At 40.2% G+C, this 23,383-nt stretch overlaps 1 protein-coding gene across 1 annotated transcript in view; it reads right to left on the bottom strand.

Annotated features, from left to right (window-relative positions):
• dcc (DCC netrin 1 receptor) overlaps positions 1-23,383 on the bottom strand; it is a 563,221-nt gene that overhangs the window by 9,758 nt on the left and 530,080 nt on the right. The window contains exon 27 of the mRNA XM_062031404.1: positions 20,309-20,457. Coding sequence (XP_061887388.1) covers positions 20,309-20,457 — 149 coding nt within the window. The remainder of the gene's footprint in view (positions 1-20,308; positions 20,458-23,383) is intronic.

Raw genomic sequence — 23,383 nt, 5'->3', positions numbered from 1 at the left:
TTCATTGTGGTATTGTTGAATGTGCTCAAATAGTTCTTACACACACTGAAATCTTTTAACCGAGTTTTACAAAATGTAAATGGGGCGGTATAGCTAGGTTGGTAAAGTGGCCGTGCCAGCAACTTGAGGGTTCCAGGTTCGATCCCCACTTCCGCCATCCTAGTCACTGCCGTTGTGTCCTTGGGCAAGACACTTTACCCACATGCTACCAGTGTCACCCACACTGGTTTAAATGTAACTTAGATATTGGGTTTCACTATGTAAAGCGCTTTGAGTCACTAGAGAAAAGCGCTATATACATATAATTCACTTCACTTCACTTCACTAAAACATGAAATAAAATAAATATAAACAATGCTATTGGTAAAATAAACATTGAATATTGTTCTGAGCCATGTTATTGTTATTGGAGTGTTTAAATTCCCTTGTGGATCAATAAAGTTTGTCAAAGTCTATGTCTAAATATGCTAATCTTCCCATGTTCATTTTATTGCGTTTGCAAGTCCGGTCAATGTGACGTAATGTGACTTCATTTCCGGTTGTAGACACCTCCGTGTCATATTCTTCCTAATGTCTCGTTTTCATGTTAGCATTTAAGCCAGTAGCCAGCCATTAGCACACTAGCTTGTTTCTCCAGTAAATTAATAGTATCACCAGTCTGTGAGTTTATCGAAGTATGTTTATTATTCACAATTTTGCGATCATTTTAATTTAAAATGATAATACTAAAAGTCAGGTATTTTACAGCGGTTTATCAATAATACAGTTAATCATTACATCCATATGAAAGTCAGAGCCATACATTTACGAATATGGACATGCGCTTATTATACACACAGCAGGACAATGCAACGTAGCCGCTCAGTAAATTGAGTTGATAATGACTATACACTGGCTGTGACCTTCACTTGCAGTGTTAGGTTGCAAGTCTAAGGTTGTATTTATACTAAGTCAATTATAATGTACCCACTATTTATTTATACTACAAGCAGTAGTATAAATAAGTATATGCAGTATAATTAAATAGCTGTCGAGACCATTAAACACTCAATATTAACAAACTGAATTCTTAATTTGCTTACAAATTTTATTTAATAGAGACTTAGAGACTTCCTTTTTATTGTCATTCAAATTTGAACTTTGCAGTACAGATAAGAACGACATTTCATTGCATTAGCTCATGGTAGTGCAGGATAAAAGATCAATAAGGTGCAGATATAAATAAATAGATTACTGTACAGATAAATATATTGCACTTTTGCATATGCATCCACGTTTATTGATGTATGTTATATTGTCTTTATATTCCAGCGAGTTAATCCATTTTGGGGGGGGGGGGGGACTTGAGGGGATTATTTTAATGCGTTCAAGAGTCTTACGGCCTGAGGGAAGAAGCTGTTACAGAACCTGGAGGTTCTGCTACGGAGGCTGCGGAACCTCTTTATATAGTCCAGCGGTGAAAACAGTCCTTGGTGGTGGTGGGAGGAGTCTCTGCCAATTTTCTGAGCCCTGGTCAGGCAGCGGCTTTTTGCGATCTCCCGGATAGGAGGAAGAGGAGTCCTGATGATATTTTCCGCCGTCCTCACTTTTCTCTGGAGAGACTTCCAGTCTGAGGCACTAATGATATTGCCAGCATAATTTGAAATAAAAATGTTTGTGTTTGACCTCCATCCAGCCATCCATTTTCTACCGTTTGTCCCTATCGGAGTGGCGGGGGGTGCTGGAGCCTATCTCAGCTACATTCGAGCGGAAGGCGGTGTACACTGTGGACAAGTCGCCACCTCATCGCAGGGCCAACACTGATAGATAGACAACATTCACACTCACATTCACACACTAGGGCCAATTTAGTGTTGCCAATCAACCTGGGTCATTTCACAAAATCTCAGAAAACACTTGGCTCTCCAAATACCACCATGATGACCAACATTAAAATACAGTAGCTAGGTAGGCCTACATAGTCATTAAAATAAGGCAGGGGTTTTATTTAACAAGTATATTTAATATTTTTGGCCACTGTAACATTACACACTGTTTGAACAGTAATACTTTGAATATTTAATTAAGTGATTCTTAGGCATACGCCTACCACAGTTCAAGAAACACTGATCTAAATGAATGAGAATATCCATGGACTGTAAAATTCTGCATTTTTCTGGTAAGATTGTCAAAACGGGGATTAGATACAAATTCAAACTATGACAGCATTGTTTTCCACTTAATACTTTCGAAATAGTCATTTTGAAGGCACATTTTTTCTAATAAAATACAGGCCCAATAAAAAAACACAACATTTTTCAGTGTATCCAACTAGATTTGTTAGTAGCACTGAGATAGGCAGATTCTTTGTTTTAATACGCTTCATACTGTTTCGATGGGAGTTTTGTGAATGGTTCTGAGCTGTGATTCAGGCGTTGGGCTATAGGGGGCAGTGGCGTTTGTCTGCTTGTTACAGCCAGTCCAGGAGAGAAGATGAGTTCAGTTCAGTTCAGTTCAGTTCAGTTCAGTTTATTTCGAACATGCATCACATATTTCCAGTTGTTTTATTACCGCACGTCCGAAAAGGAGTAGTTGGCAGTGAGTCTCGCAAAAAGAAGTAAGCTGTGTCTAAATTTGGCGGGTGGATACTTTGCAGTGTGCATTAGTGGGGTGTTGACGTCATCACGGTGCGCGAAGGCTGTCCTAATTCAAAAAGCTCCAAGTGTCCTTTCGAATCCGGCCGACAAATGTATCTTTTTCCCCCCATTAGCAACAAGTGTGCATGATGTGCACACTTTCATATCTCAAGGTCCTTTGTGCACTCAACTCTGCAAATTATTTTCAACATGGCGGCGCTATGCAAATAGCTATGTAAATAGCGACTTTAAAATGTAAATATAGATTTATTTATTCATTTAAAACACCTAAAACCAGACATGTCAGGCTGAGGTGACAGTAGTGTTATACATTTGTGTTAAAATACGAGACCTCGACTATCGTAATGTTGAGCGACCTCCATGTCTTTTGCTCAGGCTCTTTACCCCGAGGGAGAGCCATATATCTGGTCATAGCAGACAGCTTTTTTCAATGTTTGGAAGTAAAGCCTTACATCTTTTAAATTACTTTTTTAGAAGTCAAGAGGTTGATTTAATTATGTCCTATTTATGTGTGGCCGGAATAGTTAAGTATTGTAAATGTGTGCATTAATGTACTAATATGATTTATTGCTTGTGTGGATTTGCATGTTATTTGAAAATAATTACTTCTATAAATTATTCATGTGATTTTGTGTTTAACTTTTTTGTTTTGTTTTTTGCTGTGCAGAACAATCAAGGAGTTGGACAAGGGAATTTAAAATACAACCATATAAATTAATGAACTCATGTGCTGAAACTGCAGTTGTGGTGATTCATTTCCTTTGCCTTCATTGCAAATAATTGAGGATCATGAAGACACTTTCTGGGACATCATCTGGATTGTCTGCATGTTTTTAAAAAGGTACCACTACAACAACCATTCACTACCATAAAAATAAATCCACCAATAAAGGCTTACTGAAATGCGATTTTCTTATTTAAACAGGGATAGCAGGTCCATTCTATGTGTCATACTTGATCATTTCGTGATATTGCCATATTTTTGCTGAAAGGATTTAGTAGAGAACATCGACGATAAAGTTCGCAACTTTTGGTCGCTGATAAAAAAGCCTTGCCTGTACCGGAAGTAGCGTGACGTCACCGGTTGTGGAGCTCCTCACATCTGCACATTGTTTACAATCATGGCCACCAGCAGCGAGAGCGTTCGGACCGAGAAAGCGACGATTTCCCCATTAATTTGAGCGAGGATGAAAGATTTGTGGATGAGGAAAGTGAGAGTGAAGGACTAGAGGGCAGTGGAAGCGATTCAGATAGGGGAGATGCTGTGAGAGGCGGGTGGGACCTGATATTCAGCTGGGAATGACTAAAACAGTAAATAAACACAAGACATATATATACTCTATTAGCCACAACTCAACCAGGCTTATATTTAATATGCCACAAATTAATCCCGCATAACAAACACCTCCCCCCTCCCGTCCATATAACCCGCCAATACAAATCAAACACCCGCACAACACACTCAATCCCACAGCCCAAAGTACCGTTCACCTCCCCAAAGTTCATACAGCACATACAGTATATTTCCCCAAAGTCCCCAAAGTTACGTACGTGACATGCACATAGCGGCACGCACGTACGGGCAAGCGATCAAATGTTTGGAAGCCACAGCTGCGTACTCACGGTACCGCGTCTGCGTAGCCAACTCAAAGTCCTCCTGGTAAGAGTCTCTGTTGTCCCAGTTCTCCACAGGCCAATGGTAAAGCGTGACTGTCATCTTTCGGGAATGTAAACAATGAAACATCGGCTGTGTTTGTGTTGCTGCAGCCGGCCGAAATCATCATCGGCAGTCACTCGTAGTCGAGTATGACTGTCCTCAGAATGGATGGATTCCCATTCGGGAGGACGCCTGCGCGTGACGTCTTTTAGCGTGGGGAGACTGATGCGCCTGCAGCCACCACACGGTCCTTGGCAGAGAGGGGCCTTGATCCAGTGGCATGGATCCGTGACGACTGGAGACCACCCTCTGTTGCAGCCTTCATCCGCCTTCAGTGCCATTGTGACATGCAGTGTCATCCTCCGCCACTTCCACCGTTGAGGTCTTTGAAATACACCGCTTCCCACCTACAGCTTTCTTCTTTGCTGTCTCCATTGTTCATTGAACAAATTGCAAAAGATTCACCAACATAGATGTCCAGAATACTGTGGAATTTTGCGATGAAAACAGACGACTTAATAGCTGGCCACAACGCTGTCCGAAAATGTCCTCTACAATCCGTGACGTCACACGCAGTAGTCATCATACCGAGACGTTTTCAGCAGGATATTTCGCGCAAAATTTAAAATTGGACTTTAGTAAGCTAACCCGGCCGTATTGGCATGTGTTGCAATGTTAAGATTCCATCATTGATATATAAACTATCAGACTGTGTGGTTGGTAGTAGTGGGTTTCAGTAGGCCTTTAACTAATAATTATGAATAGCCGCTTTAAAATCCTTGTCAACACGTGACATATCTTCATGACAACCATCTCTCATGATCGATTGACTCTAGGAAAATCAGACGCCGGCGGTGATGGTAGCTCTTATCCGCTTCCTCTAAAATAAGGTAAAGAACCAAGAGAAAACAAAAATACAATTCAACATTCTTCTCTTATGTTCGCCATTAAACAACCTAGTGCGGCTGAGCAGCAGATATACGACGCAAATACAGTATAAGAGTGGGGACAACTGACGTACCCAGCAAGTGTGCCGAAGGCTAGACCGTCCCAATTTATATCGCTCCAGCTGCTGCTCGAGGGCTCTCGCCAGGACCTACACTTCGCGACCGCATGGGCTGGGTCGTTGGAAAGATTAAGCCGCCGAATAGAGAGACAGCTGTTTTGTAGACACCAATAAAAGGCTGGTTTGTGCACACTCCTCCTGCTTCATCAATCTGTTGACATGACAGTATTTAACATTCTTATCTAGCAGAGCTGCCAATCTAATTGTTTTTCTAGACTACAATGACAATAGAGCTTTTGTAGATGCACTTACCTTTTTCCGGGTGGCTAATAATGTATAAAAAATACTTGAAATCATTGTATTAGTTGTATTCCCATGCTTTTATGTTAAATCTTACTTCGCACTGAACAGGAAGGCTCTGTGTAAAAGTTTGTGTACTGTGTAACTAACTAGACATTAGTTATGATTTATTTATAGACGACCCCGTCGGCTGTCACAGTAAAAGTTAAAAGCAAAAGTGGTCGACCACTTATACTGTAGTTTGATGACAGCTTATTGTAAGCTGACCCTTTTTAATCATAAGAAGAACATATGAATGAGCTGTTCATAGGGGTTGATTGATACATCGACAGATAGATTTATATTCCTTAATTTCAAGTATATTGATCTGTGCTTGGCAAGTTTGCTTTCCAAGAGATAGGTATCGATTAAAAAAGGAATGAATTGATTATTTACAGATACTAGAAAAAGAAAAACATTGGATTTAAGAACGGCTGACTTTATATGAAGTTTAGACTTGTAATTGTAAAGATTATAAACGTTAAGTCTATTCACCCGTCTTCAAAACACAAATGGCGGATATCTGCGGTGGTCAAGAACGGTCATTAAAAACGCAACGACACAAGATAATAGTGTAATATCTGTGACATGTTTAAGAAGTGGTGCTGTTGTGTGTAATGTGTGCGAGAGCGGCAGACTAGTGAACTGAGTTCGGTGAGCATTTGGGTGTCTGTTAGTTGAGTTTTTAAATGTGTGTTTTGGCCCCGTGAGTTTGTTACCGCTTGTTAAGAAGTGTCCGAGAGTGTATCATCGACTGTGTCTCTCCTTCTCCACTCCCGGGCATTTCAACATCATAACTTTCAGCTACAGCACAATTTCAGAAGCTACAACAAATACAAACGCCACAACACAATGATTAAGATGTAACACAACTTTAAACCAAAGAAAAGACGCGGCCGACAGAACAGAAGTGACATTGTTACAAGTTACCGAATCGCACCGACTTCTGATACACAAGGAGAAGTCATTAAATGAGAAATAAATTAATACAATAGATAGTCAAAGGAGGCTATGGAAATGAGGAAGTGACGGAACAACACCATCATCAGGGATGAGGAAGCATACATGCTTCTGCACACCGGGGATGCTGTCCTTTATCGACAACGTGAGGGCGGAGAACAAATACTGTATGGCCAGGTCGGGGAACTTTATTTAGCAGGTAAATCTACTGTTAAGATGTTGGTTACTGTTATTTTATTGAAAATTGCTTCACTGTTAAAAATGTAAGCAGAACATGTTTCCTCCTGTTAATTCAACTTAAAGTGTTGGTTGCACTTTATTCAAACAAAATGTGAATAAATGCAATGGTCATTAATTGTTTAATAACAAGAATATAGAAAACTTCACCTGCATTGCCCAGTGTCCAGTATTTATTTCACAGTCACACCGCTTGATTTCTTTTGCTAAAGTTACTGACTCGATTTCAACTCACTGAATCATTTCGTATTGAATCGTTCCAAAAAAATAATATAATTTCTGTAGCGACAACCACACATCGAATCGAATCATTGTTAAAACAAATCGTTACACGCCTATTTGTTCAACGTACTGTAGACGAGACAAATTTCAACATGTTCCGCTCTATCATAGACTATAAAAATTTTACATGTTGTTATGTGGGTAAAATTTTTAATTTTTGGTAGAGGAGCTTGCGTGTCCCAATTATCCTACAGGAGCTATGTTGTCTGGGGCTTCTGTGCCCCTAGTAGGGCCGCTCATGAAAAACAAGTCCTAGGTGAAGCACCAGACAAAGAGCATCCCAATGACTTCTATAAACAGACAAGAACAAGAACACAGTTTTCCCTCGCCGAGACTCGGATGACCATGGTGCGCCCCTCTCCGAACTCAGGCCTGGAGGTGGGGCTCAGGCCTGGAGGTAGTGAGCCCTCTCCAATGGGCTCACTACCCATAGGAGGAGACAAAGAAGACGAAGGCAGGGGCCATGGCGGTCCAATCCTTGGCTACAGAAGCTATCTCTTGGGACGTGGAGCATCACCTCGTTGAGTGGGGAGGAGTCTGAACTGGTTCGCGAGGTGGAGAAGTTCCGGCTGGATGTAGTCGGTCTCACTTCAAGAGGGGCTGTACTCTCTTCCACTTTGGCGTTGCCTGCAGTGAGAGGCGACGGGCGGAGGTGGCAATATTTGATGCCCGCGGCTTAGAGCCTGTACGTTGGAGTTTAACTTGGTGAACGAGAGGGTAGCTTCCCTCCACCTTCAGTTCCTGACTGTTGTTTGTGCTCACACACCAACTGTAGTTCAGAGCCCTTTTCGGAGTCCCTAGAAGGGGTACTGGAGAGTGCTCCCTATGGTGACTCCCTTGTTCTGGGGGATGTCAATGCTCACATTGAGAACAACGGTGAAACCTGGAGAGGCATGATTGGAAGGGTCTCTTAAGAGTGTTTCGTTATTGGATTTTTGAGCTTGTCAGATTGTCCAAAAAAAACACCATGTTCAAACATAAAGGTGTCCATATGTACACTTAGTACCAGGACACCCTAGGCCACAGTTTGATGATCGACTTTGTGGTTGTGATGACAATGGGGCGGCGAGCCAGCAACTTGAGGGTTCCAGGTTTGATTCCAGCTTCCGCCATCCTAATCACAGCCGTAGTGTCTTGGGTAAGACACTTCACCCACATTGCTCCCAGTGGAACCTACACCGGTGTATGATTGTACAGGACAATAAAATTGTCCTGTCCTGAAATAAAATTCTTAATCTCAATGGGACTTTCCTGGGTAAATTAGGTAAAAATAACCTGAAATGTAAATGGTCTGTATTTATATAACTCTTTACTACACCTGTAATGACACTTAAAGTGCTTTACATTACACTGTACATCACATTAACCCATTCACACACACATTCATACACTGTTGGTGGAAGCTGTCATCCAAGGGGCTAACCATGACCCATCAGGAGCAAAGGTGAAGTGGACACAACAGTCGTGACTGGGATGGCGGAAGCTGGAATCGAACCTGGAACCCATAAGTTGTTGGCATGGCTGCTTTACCCTCAGTGCCACGCTGCCCCGATCGGTCGTAACATTAGATTTGCGGTCTCATGTTTTGGACACTCGGGTGAAGAGAGGGGCTGAGCTTACAACCGATCACCTTTGTGGTGAGTCGGCTTCAATGGTGGGGGAGGAAGCAAAACAGACTTGGCAGGGCTGGAAACGTCTGGCAGAGTCGTCCATCAAAGAGTTTTGTGCCATCTCTGGGTTAAAGATGATATCCTGCCCCAGGTCGAGGAGTTTAAGAACCTCAGGGTCTTGTTCACGAGTGAATGGGAGAATAGTCGAATGCCTACCTGGGGAGGTGTATAGGGCACATCTGACCGGTAAGAGACCACGGGAAAGACCCAGGACACGTTGTAGAGACTATGTCTATGTGGGAAAGCCTCGGGATCTCTCGAGAAGAGCTGGACATAATAGCTGGGGAAAGGGAAGTCTGGGCTTTTCTTTGCTTAGGCTGTTGCCCCCACAACCCAACTTCAAATAAGCAAAAGAAGATAGGTGAATGGATGATGTTCGTTTTTTTAAATTTAGGGTATGTTATTAATATATCTCATCTATGAAAAATATGTCTTTTATTATGCACATTCTTGTGTTTGAGTCATTTTAGACACACAAATGCACTGGTGATTTGATACACAGCCTTGTGCACAGAATTAAGTGTCAGTATACATTTTTTGTGTTGTCTGGATTGCGATTCAGAAAAGGTTGTAAAGATTATAGATGTGTGCTGCTGGTTCAACACATTGCACACAGCCGGATATATATATATATATATATATATATATATATATATATATATATACATACACACACACATATATTTATATAGACAATTAGACATACCGTATGAAGACACTTTTGTTTTGTTGCCTGTTGCGAGTCTTTTGCTATTCATTTCAAGTTACTGAACCTTGCCTGACCAAAAAAACGCGGCATGTACTTTTTTGAGGTCTACTACACAGTTATGGCCTTTTAACCCTCCACTTTCACATTGGATGAAGCCATAAAACCTCATGTCGTTCCTCCTGGCTGTCATAGATTGACCACTTCCGACGGCAGATGATAGCTTTGATAAAAAAAAGACAACAACCCAGTTACCTTTTGATCTCAGCTGACCGGTAACGCGTCACTGATGGGACAAAACGTCCGTTCACAATGCTCCCTGACATTATCAGTGTGACCTGGATTCACTCTTTGAAATCCGTCACCATAGCAGGACACAACGTTCATGTTAGAGTAGTTCGCAACTTGCTCACAGTTATTTTCTTTGTCAATTTTCATAACATAAAATAAAAGCTTATGTGTTGTTGTGCAGGAAAGCACAGCGCTATATTCGACACAGATGACTACATTATAGCGTCTTTGGTGATATATGTTAGCATCAAGAAAATATCCTTAACAGCATATACTGAATCTTGATATCACTAGCAAATATTCACGCTGAACAACAGGGACATATACAGCTAAATAACGAGAGAAAATATGAACTCCACACCATAGAAACTACTGCAGACATGAATTGTAGATGAGACTAATATTTGTAGCAGGAAATCAACTTCAAACAAACTTATTCTTTTTCTCATTAGCGTCACGATAGCAGCACAACACTCATTATGTCAATCAAATATGGTACTTAGCGATGCACAAATTGTTTCAATGTTGTCTTTCACAGATTAATGCTTAATTTGTGGACCCCTTCAGATGTACAGAAATGTGCCTTCAACCGTTTCCTATGTAAATACTGTAAGTGTCAAGTGAAGTGAGGTAGCAGTAACCTCTTGGTGATGATAAATGGTTTGAATCTTTAAAAAAATATATTTTCCTGAAGAGTGTAAAAATCCACTGCATCCCATGTAAAATATTTTTTTCTAATGATCGCTTTTATATTTGCCTCTAAACCTTTCAAAATACGCTTAAATCGACACTGATTCATGTGTTTTTGGCTTCCAAGACTTTGGTCTATTGTCCTGCACTGTGTTTCAATTTATTGTTTATTTTCCTATCAAAGAAAATCTTATTTACATGGTGGTGTAATAATTTTTAGTGTATTTCTGATTGTGATTTAGCTTTTGTGACATTTGTGAATGTTTTGTATGGCATTTCTGGTCGTTTAAGCTCACTTGCTGTGAAGGCATTAGGAGACTGGTGTGCTGCAAAGCCCTGTGTGTTAATGCTGCTGCATTACTTTCTGTTTATTTCAAACAGAAATAAATAAGCCACCTGCTTCGGCTAAAGACAACCACTGAGTCCCCTATAAATATGTATCAAAAATGTATCCTGTGGAAAAACCCACTGTGATGATCAAATACTTTGATACGTACAGTCACACATATGCACAGTAATATGTAGTATTTATTATTTTAACGCCTATCACCTACATAAAATTACATGATTATTTTGCTTAAGTGTCTATGACTGTTGTACCCAAAGTAAATATAAAGCCGTCATTGAACCATTTTAAAGTACAAGCAGTGATGGGCAAGCTATTTGGAAAATGTAGTAAACTAAGCTACAAGTTACTCTCGATTAAATGTAGCTAAGCTACAGGGGAAGCTATTCCCAGTTTATTGTTGCAGGCTACACTACAAGCTACATGGCAAAAGTAGCTTTCTACATCAAAGCTACAGTATATATATATATATATATATATATATATATATATATATATATATATATATATATATATATATATATATATATATATATATATATATATATATATATATATATATATATATATATATATATGACCCCCAGTAAGACATGCAATACGCTGCTCCAGACCTCCATTTAACGGCATCTATATTTATGGGCCCACATGTGTAATATAAATGTCACTGTAACTGAGAGTGTACAAATGGACCCAATAATGGTTCAATACTATTAACTATCTGTCATTTAGCTGGGGACACCCTACAACCCCACTGTATGGATTTATTTTAGTTTGCCTTTGGGATTTTGCTTACTAGTTTTGATGACCTGCCTTATCTTGTCTTTGATGAGCAGTCTGTAATGTTTCGACCTAACTTTAGCCAATTGGGTCTCATCAAACAAACACCAACCAAACATCATGGATTGTCTCTGATGTATGGATGTTCATCCAGGTCATTGTATCTTCTCCATATTGTTTTGGCCTGGATTCACAGTCCTTTTTCTTTCTTTGTGGCTTGTAGCTTTGATACAAGCTAGTTCGCTACATGGATCTAAAAATAGCTAAGCTACAGCAATCGCTACTCTTTTAAAAAGTAGTGAAGCTACCGCCAAGCGACTGGGAAATGTAGTTAAGCTACGTAACTTTGTTACATGTAGCTTGTTCCTGCCCATCACTAAGTATAAGTATGGCTCTGGTCTCTGTTGAAAGCTAACTAACACATTTTTCTCCCTAACAGTTAAGAGTCTCAGTTAAATATACTGAAAAAGACGGTATTATTTAGTATCTTTTAGGTTCGTCTAAAATATTCACATGTGCCTTTGTATGATTCGAAAAGTGTTCAATCTTCTCCTTGCATCATACCACAGAGTGGAGTGTCCAAACAAATAATTCAAGTGTAATTGACTGTTTTTATTGAGTACGACTGCAAAATAATTTGCCATAGGAGTACCATCACTTTGATAAAGAAAGTGAAAAACACTATTGAATTCAAGAATGAACTCACAGCAAAGTAAAAAGGTGGCATTATTGTGGCCATTACTCCCAAAGTGATGTGAAATTTTCATTTATACATTTTAGAAATCATGTGTATATATTTCACATTCTGCATGTATTGCTGTGAGTCTTCAATAACGGTAAAAGTTATGTTAAATGTTAATTTATACATTTCAAAATTGATTCATATATATTTCACATTCTGCATGTAAATCTATCATTATTCCCTATGGAAAAAATTGCTTCAGTTTTTGTGCGATTCGGTTTTGTCCTGACCTTTTAGAACTGATTACAAAACAAAAAAAAAACGAGGTACCACTGCAAGTAGTTTAAAGGTAGGAACTCGATAGAAGAGGGGTTCTTAACTTTTTCGACCGCAGGGTCCATCTTTTCTATTAGACAGGGCACTGGGGCCCAGTCAAGTCTTACTCTTGATTTTAATTATATTCAATAATCACCTACTTACAGTTTACAACCTTTCTCAAATGATATGAAACAGTGTGTTAATCACAAAAACTATTTCTTTGACACATAAACCTTAGGCTTAATAGAAATAGAAAAATAAGTACTGACCAAATATACTACATAATAAAAAACTCATAAATAACTGACGGAAAATAAATGTACATAAAATAGAATATAAAAACTAAATTATGTTTCTTAACTAAACTTTAAAATTTTTTTGAAAATACAGCTTCATCACTTAAAGTCATCATTTCTGCACTTAATAAACATCTCCAGACTTCTTCTGTTTGTTTGATACTGTCATTAAAGCCACAAGTGGTGGGAAAGTGTAGTAAATCTGAGAAACAGATATTTTTGGCGGACCTCCTGGGGGCGCTCGTGGCCCAAAAATGGATCAAGCATTCCAAAAGTGTTCCATTTTTGAAGTAACTCCACGCAAACACAGTTCGATGGCTTGCTGGAGACATATGTCTTATCTTAAATAGACACACAAACAACACAATGTTGACATGTTCTGTTAAGCAATAGTTTTTTGCCATCCATCAAGCAGCCTATCAGAGTTTTCACAATTTCATTGGTTATTCCATGTGTCCATTATCATTAAGATTGAATGTAATTACCGTATTTTCCGCACCATAAGCCGCACCTAAAAACCACAATTTTTGTCAAAAGCAGACAGTGCGGCTAATAACCCGGTGCGCCTTATATATGGATTAATATTCATATTTATTTTCATAAGGTTTAGGTCTCGCAACTACGGTAAACAGCCGCCATCTTTTTTCCCCGTAAAAGAGGAAGCGCTTCTTCTTCTACGGTAAGCAACCGCCCCCATAGAAGAGGAAGCGCTTCTTATTCTACTGTAAGCAACCGCCAAGGTGAGCACCCGCCCCCGTAGAAGAAGAAGCTCGCGGATATTTAATTTCATTTGTGTGTTTCTGTAAAGACAACAACATGTCTCCTACTAAGAGACACGCGTACAAGGTTCCACTGACTTTTGATATTCATGTGAACCGCACTGTGGATACAACGGGAACACGTAGGGTGAATATTCGCACCACAGGGAATGAGAAGTCGTCCTACTGTGATTCTAGCTCGCCATGCTAACGGCCAGAAACTTCCGCCCACGGTGATATTCAAAAGGAAGACCTTGCCAAAAGAGAACTTTCCAGCCGGCGTCATCATAAAAGCTAACTCGAAGGGATGGATGGATGAAGAAAAGATGAGCGAGTGGTTGATAGACGTTTACGGGAAGACACCGGGTGACTTTTTTCACGCAGCGCCGTCCCTGTTGATCTACGACTGCATGCGCGTCCACATCATCGATGGTGTCAAAAAACAAGTGAAGCACACCGAAGAAGAATAATTCGAGGGATTTGTAGATGAGTAATAACTTCAGAAAGTAAGCTTTAAATGTTTATTTTGTGTGTTGTGTGACACTAACGTATGAGCAACGTGGAGTAATTGATGTTGCTATTGCTCTGCACTATTTTGAGTGTTACTATTTTTGTGATGGCACATTTGCACATTACATTTTGGGAGTGAACAGAGTTGTTAGAACGCTGGTTTGTAATATATTATTAAAGTTTGACTGACCTATCTGACTGTTTTGTTGACATTCCCTTTAGCGTAGCGTAGGTGCGGCTAATAGCACGGGGCGGCTAATAGGTAAACAAAGTTTTGAAATATGCCGTTCATTAAACGTGCGGCTAATAACACGGGGCGCCTTATGGTGCGGAAAATACGGTAGACTAAATTATGTATGTTAGAAGATTGGATGATGCTCTTTTACAAGCAGAATTTGATTGGTTATTGCACTAGCAGACATAGTAAACACTTTTCTTTTGTGTCGAGTTAGCTGAGGCTAATGCATTTACGCAAACTGAATTTATAATCAATAATATGTGGGTAATATGGCCATCTGCAGATGTGGTGGTTAGTATGTTTATGGAAGGTTTGGTGTGGAATAAATATTAGGGATGTAATGGTATTGTACATGCTGCTGTATTGCCGTTTCAAATTCTTCACAATAATGCCGTGACATGTGACGGGATCAAACAAAAACTTGGGAGAGTATTTTTTTACTGGGGCTTTAGTGTTGGCTGGCCTAATAATAAACTACATCTACCAAAATTTTGGGAGATTCTCTCTCGGATTGCCAGCCCAGCTGATCACCGCACACCTGCGGATGTTGCCACTGTATTAGCGACACTATAATTTAAACTAACCTTCCTTTTTTTTTTAAAACTGTTTAAGAAGAACAAGTCAGTCCAAAGTGTTTTATGTTACACTCTCCTTTTAGATTAGACCGCGACACAGGGGCCATAACTGAAACAGACAAACAAACCCTGGTGAATATATAACCTTTTTGGCGGAGGTAATAAAGCGCACCAAGTTCTTCTCGAGCATTCCAAGCCAAAACATACTCGGTCCAGGTGCACCGCGCCAAGGGAAACGATATTTGAAGCCAGCGAGGCTAAACATCAAATTGTGAGGTATTTACTTTATTAAAAGTTAAAATGTGAGTTAACTTTTCTGAGAAACTACATTTTCCAAACTGATATAAAAACTTCTTTTTTTTCCTTTCAATTTTACCAAAAGTAAAAGTTGAAAGACACTAAAGTGAACATTACTGTTTTGCACTTGTTACACTGGATGTTTTTACATCGTCACTTTAAAGACTCAACTGCAAATTGTTTTTTTTATATACACTATATTACCAAAAGTATTTGGCCACCTGCCTTTACTCACATATGAACTTGAAGTGCCATCCCATGGAAATGTCCAAAAAGTTTTGGTATCCTGGAGCATTCCAAGTTCCTTTCACTGGAATTAAGGGGCCAAGCCCAACTCCTGAAAAACTAACCCCACACCATAATTCCTCCTCCACCTATGACAGTTCCGCACTGGAAATCACTGAGAGCGGCCCATTTTTTCACAAATGTTTGTAAAAACAGTCTCCGTGCCTAAGTGCTTGATTTTATACACCGGCCAAGTGATTAGGACACCTGATTCTCATCATTTGGATGGGTGGCCAACTACTTTTGGCAATATAACGTATTTGCTTGTAAAATTGGATGTTCCTGCATTATTCTACGCACTTACAAATACATGTTTGCCGTAATTAATATTATTTGAATATTTGAGCATTATTTTTGTGTTCAATTACAGTTAGTGTGATATACTATACTATACAACACATTATGGGATATTTACGTCTTTTTTTTTGGGACATATACTGCAATAATATCGTACTGTGGCCCTAATACCGTGATAATATCATACTGTGACATTTTGATATCATTATATCCCTAGTAGTGTTGTCCCGATACCAATATTTTGGTACCGGTACCCAAATTATTTCGATACTTTTCAGTACTTTTCTAAATTAAAGGGACCACAAAAAATTGCATTATTGGCTTTATTTTAACAAACAATCTTACGGTACATTAAACATATGTTTCTGATTGCAAGTTTGTCCTTAAATAAAATAGTGAACATACAAGACAACTTGTCTTTTAGTAGTAAGTAAGCAAACAAAGCCTCCTAATTCAGTCTGCTGACGTATGCAGTAACATATTGTGTCATTTTCCATTCTATTATTTTGTCAAAATTATTAAGGACAAGTGGTAGAAAATGAATTATTAATCGACTTTTTCATTTACTGTTAATATCTGCTTACTTTCTCTTTTAACATGTTTTACAGTATCTACACGTCTGTTAAAATGTAATCATCACTTATTCTTCTGTTGTTTGGATGCTTTACATTAGTTTTGGATGATACCACAAATTTGGGAATCAATCCGATACCAAGTCGTTACAGGATCATACATTGGTCATATGTCCTCATGTGTCCAGGGACATATTTCCTGAGTTTATGAACATAATATCAATTAAAAAAAAACGAAAGAAGATGTTGTGATGCCAAAAACTATCGACGTAATCATAGTAGTATCGACTAGATACGCCCCCTGTACTTGGTATCATTACAGTGGATGTTAGGTGTAGATCCACCAATGGCGTTTGTTTACATTTTGATGTCGGTGAGCTACGGTGTGTAGTGAAGCATGTTTAGCTATTCCTCGTCCTGCAGGGATGATACTTGTAAGAAACATACTTTATTTGTCGCCATGGAGGCGAGGATTAGTGATTTAGAAGTAGCTAAAACACTGCCGACTACGGCTGGACTTTAGCCGCTAGCTAGCTAGCCATGTCTTAAAGTAGGCTGACCATATTCTGAAATCCCAAAAAGAGGACACATACATGCGTGCCAAGGCGAGCAGCACGCCAAGGCCGGGACTAAGTGAAAATTTGCCAATGATACTCGAACTTGCTTCATAAGTAATATATTTATTTAAATAAAGCATTTTTCTCCTATGTTGACAGTAGTGTTGGCGCTAGGAATTTTCAAAATGGGGCCCCAGGGACCCCATCAAATCATACAAATGGGGTCCCACAGTACATTTTTGGGGTACCACTTTTTTGTAAGCGTTTTGAAAACAAATGACAAATGTATGCATTATCCTGTTATATCTCACATTCTATGTTGTGTTTTGGAAAAAGGTTGTCATAAACGAGCTCTCGCCCTGCATAGCTGTTTTGTGCTTTGTAGTGTCGATATGGGCTTGTAGATCTTTATTTGCCACAGATATACACGTTCCTGCTTTGCACATAGTGCATTCTGCTTCCCATGTGTCACGGCCAGGACCAAAACACAAATACTTTTTCCGCAAATCATCCGTGAAGTTGCATTTACTTTTCGGCATTTCTTGTTTTCATGTGTGTCTCCACTCACTAGCTCTCTCGCTCTGTGTCTCTGCCCCTCCCTCACGAATGTTTCTGCGTGCGCACCTTCACAGCTTGTTTTGTTTAACCCCTTCTTAACTTAACCCTAGAGTCTAGGGTCGGCAACCTTTATCACTCAAAGAGCCATTTTGACAAGTTTCACAAATGAAAGAAAACAATGGGAGCCTCATAACTCTTTTGAAATTTAAAATGAAATAACACTGTATACAAAGCTTTTTACTGCTTTGTGCTATGTTTAAACCAGGGGTCTCAGACACGCGCCCCGGCCCGCACATTAATATGACAGTTTAAGTTAGTTCGGCCCGCGAGATTTACATGAATGGCGTTTAACAGCGTCATAGTTGCCAATCCTCCCACTTTTCCCGGTAGACACCCGAAATTTGGGCGTGATGGCACTGCCTTTGGCGCCCTCTACAACCTGATTAAACAGCTAACCTGCTCGGACACATGTTGAATGCATCTTCTGCTTGCACTCGAATATGACAGCAAAGCCTACTTGGTCAGCAGCCACACAGCTTACACTGACGGTGCCCGTATAAAACAACTTTAACACTGTTACGTTACAAATATGCGCCACACTGTGAACCCACACCAAAAAAGAATGACAAATACATTTCTGGAGAACCTCCGCACCATAACACAACATAAACACAACACAACAAATACCCAGAATCCCATGGAGCCCTAACTCTCCCAGTCTACACGCCCCGCTAGCACCAAACCCCCCCACACATCACCCCTACCCCTCCCTCCCTCCGTGCGTCGGTTGAGGTTAGAGAGTTAGGGCTGCATGGGATTCTGGGTATTTGTTGTGTTGTGTTTATGTTGTGTTACGGTACGGAGGTTTTCCAGAAATGTATTTGTCATTCTTTTTTGGTGTGGGTTCACAGTGTGGCGCATATTTGTAACGTAACAGTGTTAAAGTTGTTATATACGACCACCGTCAGTGTAAGCTGTGTGGCTGTTGACCAAGTATGCCTTGCTGTCTCCCACGTGTGCAAGTTAAAGCTTTATACAACATGAGGCCGGGCTGGCATGCTGTTTGTGCAAGTAATAGAGGAAAATATATGCAGTGCCATCACGGCACACCCTGAATTTAGTTGTTATGGGTTGCCGATTCTTGCCCAAGACGTACATTGAAAATACACGCAATCCTAACTCAAAATGCCGGACATTTGAGGCATTTAAAAAACCCCGCCCGGACACCCCGGACACACCCGCAAAAGAGGACATGTCCGGGGAAAAGAGGACGTATGGTCAGCCTACTTAAAGCACCTCTTCCGGTGAGCATTTCAGTGTTACCTTTATCGTTAGTTTTTAAGCCAAAATGCATCCGTTCTCCCTTTTCTATCTACACACTGTGTCTGCTTGTAAGTACTCCGTGATTGTGCCCTACCGAACATGCTAGTCTGCTCGTAAACCAGCAATAACACGATGTGACGACCGCGGGGGTGTGGGGGACCAGTAATTTTCAGAGGCGGTATAGTATCGAATATGATTCATTGTTATCGCGGTACTATACTAATACCGGTATACCGTACAACTCTAATCCCTAGTAAATACTCACATTTCCTCTATTAGTTCCAATTTACCTAGACCTTATTTTTATTTTCATCGGCAGTTGGAATATTGTGAGGCTTCATTCATGTTCATGTTAGCAATGTTTGTGTTCGCTGATCCAGATTATGATTGTATTCTGGAACAATATATATTTGTCCAATCTCAACAAACTCCATTTTTCAACCGTGTATAACATGACGAGGCATGTAAACGGGGGCGGTGTCATACCCAGGCTTCGTCAAGAAGAAGGCAGACGGCCCACTGGCAGAATGACAAAGGGTTAATACTGTCAAGAAAGATTGTCGTATACAGTATGTATTTGAAAATGCGCCGCTCATATTCCCGCGTAAGTTGTGTTGAAAAGGGAATAGCATCAAAATGGAAGTGCCATGGTGCTGCCCTGCGTAAGCCTCCGTTGTGTGTTTGCTTGTGTGCGACGGAGGGGCCAGAGGGCTGATGGGGAAAGACTCGATCAATTAAGAGAGATAGAGCAGCAAATGAAGAAAAAGACATGCTGCCCTTTCACACCCCATCTGTCCTCGCACAACCTTCTTCCATCTCCTTTTTTCTACACCTTTGACAAGCATTGCTGCTTAATCCTGCCATCTCCTTTTTGACAAGTAGAATTGCTTCTACTGTACGTGGTTCTCGAACAAACCGTCTACTGCTGTCATCACACTCCTCCTTCCTCTCTCTTCTCTCTTAGTTTGTGTACTCCCCTCCTTTTTTGTCTCGTCTGCTGGCCGCGCCTCCTTGTTGTCATGGCAACCACTCGTCCTGTTCTGTTGTCATTGAGTAGTTATGAATATTTAACAATTTCCGTCGTCAGGCACCCCTTCACATCTTCGTATGTAGTTTTCTCTGTGCTTCACTTCCGCCTCCTTCCCTTCTTTGGATTATATTCTCCCTCAAATGTCCACTCACGTCTTTCCCCTGGCAGTCGCCCAGTATGTATCACTGAATGAATGTCTGCCCTTCTGGCCTATTCACTGACTCTTTCTTACCCCATGCGTGCCCCCTTCTTCCTTCCTAACTGTATCTTCATCGACCTTATCCCTTTCTTCTCACCCTGCAGCCCCTTTTGTCAAAGACCATCAAGCTGGAAAGACTCCAGATTGAGGGATGTAGCTTCGGTTTAAAAGAAAGTCCACAACATTTGCAGCATCGCTTTGATTTCCACTTACGTTGGCAGCTGAATCCTCTGTGGGTTTTGTTCCTCCTTCCTCTAGTAAGTCCGGTGCTGTCGGAACTGAGACGGGTAGCAGAGGGGATCGAGCCTTACCCGCCTGACCCAAAGAAGCTGTCTTCACCTGAGGCTTTGGAAGGCTTGCCGCTGTATAAAGAAAAAAATATGTTTGACTTCAAAACATCATACATGGCACTGGGGACAGACCGATGGAATAACACGCTTTTCAGATTCAGGTCTTATGTTCTTAAAGTATGTATTCTTTCGGTTGGCAAAAATACATGAGAAATTGCTTAAATAACTTCTATTAACTTTCAACTGTCTTGAAAGTGTGTGTGAATGATGAAGAGCTGACGCTGAACTAAAATAGTGGACAGAAAATGTGCAATTTCTGAGAAATGGTCTTAACATTCCTCCCCCAAATTCTCATTCAATGCAAAATAAATTGCAGAGAGAGGTGCGGGTGAACGACCTATTAACCTAAACCAGGGGTCGGCAACCCAAAACTTTGAAAGAGCCACATTGGACCAAAAATACAAAAAACAAAAAATGAAAAGCCATATATAAGTCTTATAATGAAGACAACACATGATGTAAGTGTCTATATTAGCCTACTATTAAAATGTCTATGTGTCGCAGGCTGAAGCAAATCTTCGTTGACAGAAGTGTTGCAATTTAATATTTATTCTACACATTTTTACAACATTAGAAACCATTAATAAATCAGAGGCAACTCAGGGGGTGAGATACGTCCTGGAAATTACTGGCTTTTAATGGCCAAAGGTATAGATGTGTGCGTCCAAGTTAGAAGAAATGTCAGGCTGTCTTCTTTTAATAGATTTATTACAATCTTTGGCAAGCTAGGTAATGTTTGCTGTGGTCTGGAACAACATGGCACACAAACAACTATCTGAAATGCAGCCAATATTACATACAGATAATGTGTCATGATGAGACATGCAAAACTAAATTATATACAAAGAGGATAAAAGTAAAGGATATTAAATGAGCTCAAATATACCTACAAATGCATAATGATGCAATATGTACATACAGCTAGCCTAAATAGCATTTTAGCATTCAGTCAATCAATCATCCATCCATCCATCCATTTTCTACCGCTTATTCCCTTTGGGGTTGCGGGGGGCGCTGGAGCCTATCTCAGCTACAATCGGGCGGAAGGCGGAGTACACCCTGGACAAGTCGCCACCTCATCGCAGGGCCAACACAGATAGACAGACAACATTCACACTCACATTCACACACTAGGGCCAATTTAGTGTTGCCAGTCAACCTATCCCCAGTTGCATGTCTTTGGAGGTGGGAGGAAGCCGGAGTACCCGGAGGGAACCCACGCAGTCACGGGGAGAACATGCAAACTCCACACAGAAAGATCCCGAGGCCGGGATTGAACTCAATCAAATATTATTTTTACAGCCCTTAATCAAAAGTGTCTCAAAGGGCTGCACAAGCCACAACGATTGCACAAGCCACAACTGCAAGCATTGATTAGCTTGCAGACATGAACTGACCAAATATGCCTGATTAGCACTCCAACAAGTCAATAACATCAACAAAGCTCACCGCACACAGCATGAAACTTTTGGTGGACAAAATGAGACAAAGAAGGAGCGGAAGATTTTACATGTAAACAAACTGTTGCGTCACACAGTGGTGAGTTCAAGAACCGCCGAAATAAGTAGGACAAAATGATGTAAACCAAATACTCTCATCAGTGAAGCATACACACAAACATATTAAACAGTGGGCTTTCCAACAATTGGTGTCATGTTTGTCTTCAAACAAAAAACATACTAAAACAAAAACAATTATTTTTCTCCTAATCTTTTCCCATGTTAATCCTTTTTTAAAAATGCTCCAGGGAGCCACTAGGGCGGCACTAGAGAGCAGCATGCGGCTCGAGAGCCGTGGCCTAAACCAATTAAATACTGATAAATGAAAATGAACTTCATAACTTTGCCATCATTGCTAAATTGCCATGTCCGTGTGTGTTTGTTTTCTGTGTCTTTCGCTTTTAATCAGGGTACAAGAGGGTTCACTCTGTGCATTGCTGTTCGCACCTGGGCATAGTTATTCAATAAAATAATCAAATGAAAAGAGTGAACCATCTTGTAAGTTATCTACAATCTTTGTCTCAGTGCACAGAGGCAGGAGAGCTGGCAACACAGGATGCACAGACAGAAAGCCTCGCTCGTCACGACTTGATCGTGAGAAGCACAGAAAAGTAACACAATTAAGGAGGGAAAAAAGGTGATTGCAAACCCAAAATATATATATATCCAATTAAAACCACATGAGAAATTATGTTGAAAAGTGATGGCAACAAAAAAGATCACAAAACATAACACCTGACCCAGTTTTTCCAACTGGGAACAAATGCACTTCAAGATGTTCACTATTTGTTGAAGCACTATTTTGAGATTGAGAGTCAATTTTATTTTTTTTGCCTGTTTACTTTTTTTCAGGAAATTACAAGTTATTGACCTTCTATTTACAATGAGGGAAACAACTGTGATAAATAACAGTGTATTGCATTTTAAATGGTTACTTTCATTATTCCATATTTTATTACATCAGTGCTTAATTTGTTCTCAAAATACTGTAATGCTGACAATATTGTTTATTGACAAAAATGTGTGTTACAATACCCTGTATCGTCCAACAAAATGCGTTATTGGCCCAGGCCTACGACCTATTGGTGTACAGGGCGGTTGTTCACCAGCCACGCCAACAACCCTAACAACAACCCTATTGTGAAGCCCTGAGGGGCATAACTCCACCAGAGACATGAACATAAAAACTCCACACCTAAGTTTAGAAGTAAAGAAGCTTGTTGGAAGAAAGGTAACAAAATTGTCATGTCTGTGATTATGTTTTGTTTTAGTCATGTTCAGATTTGGTTTTGGACTTTTTGTGCACTTTTATTTGTCACCATAGCAACCATTAGTTTCACCTGGTTCACATTGTCATGTCACGCACCTGTTCACGGTTAGAGTCACACACCTGTTTTCACTGATCATGTCACTATGTAAGCTTTTCTGTTTCTGTTGTT

The sequence above is a fragment of the Entelurus aequoreus genome, linkage group LG21, assembly GCF_033978785.1.
Source record: "Entelurus aequoreus isolate RoL-2023_Sb linkage group LG21, RoL_Eaeq_v1.1, whole genome shotgun sequence".
In the NCBI taxonomy this organism is placed as follows: Eukaryota; Metazoa; Chordata; class Actinopteri; order Syngnathiformes; family Syngnathidae; genus Entelurus; species Entelurus aequoreus.
This window is presented reverse-complemented; position numbering and strand designations above follow the sequence as displayed.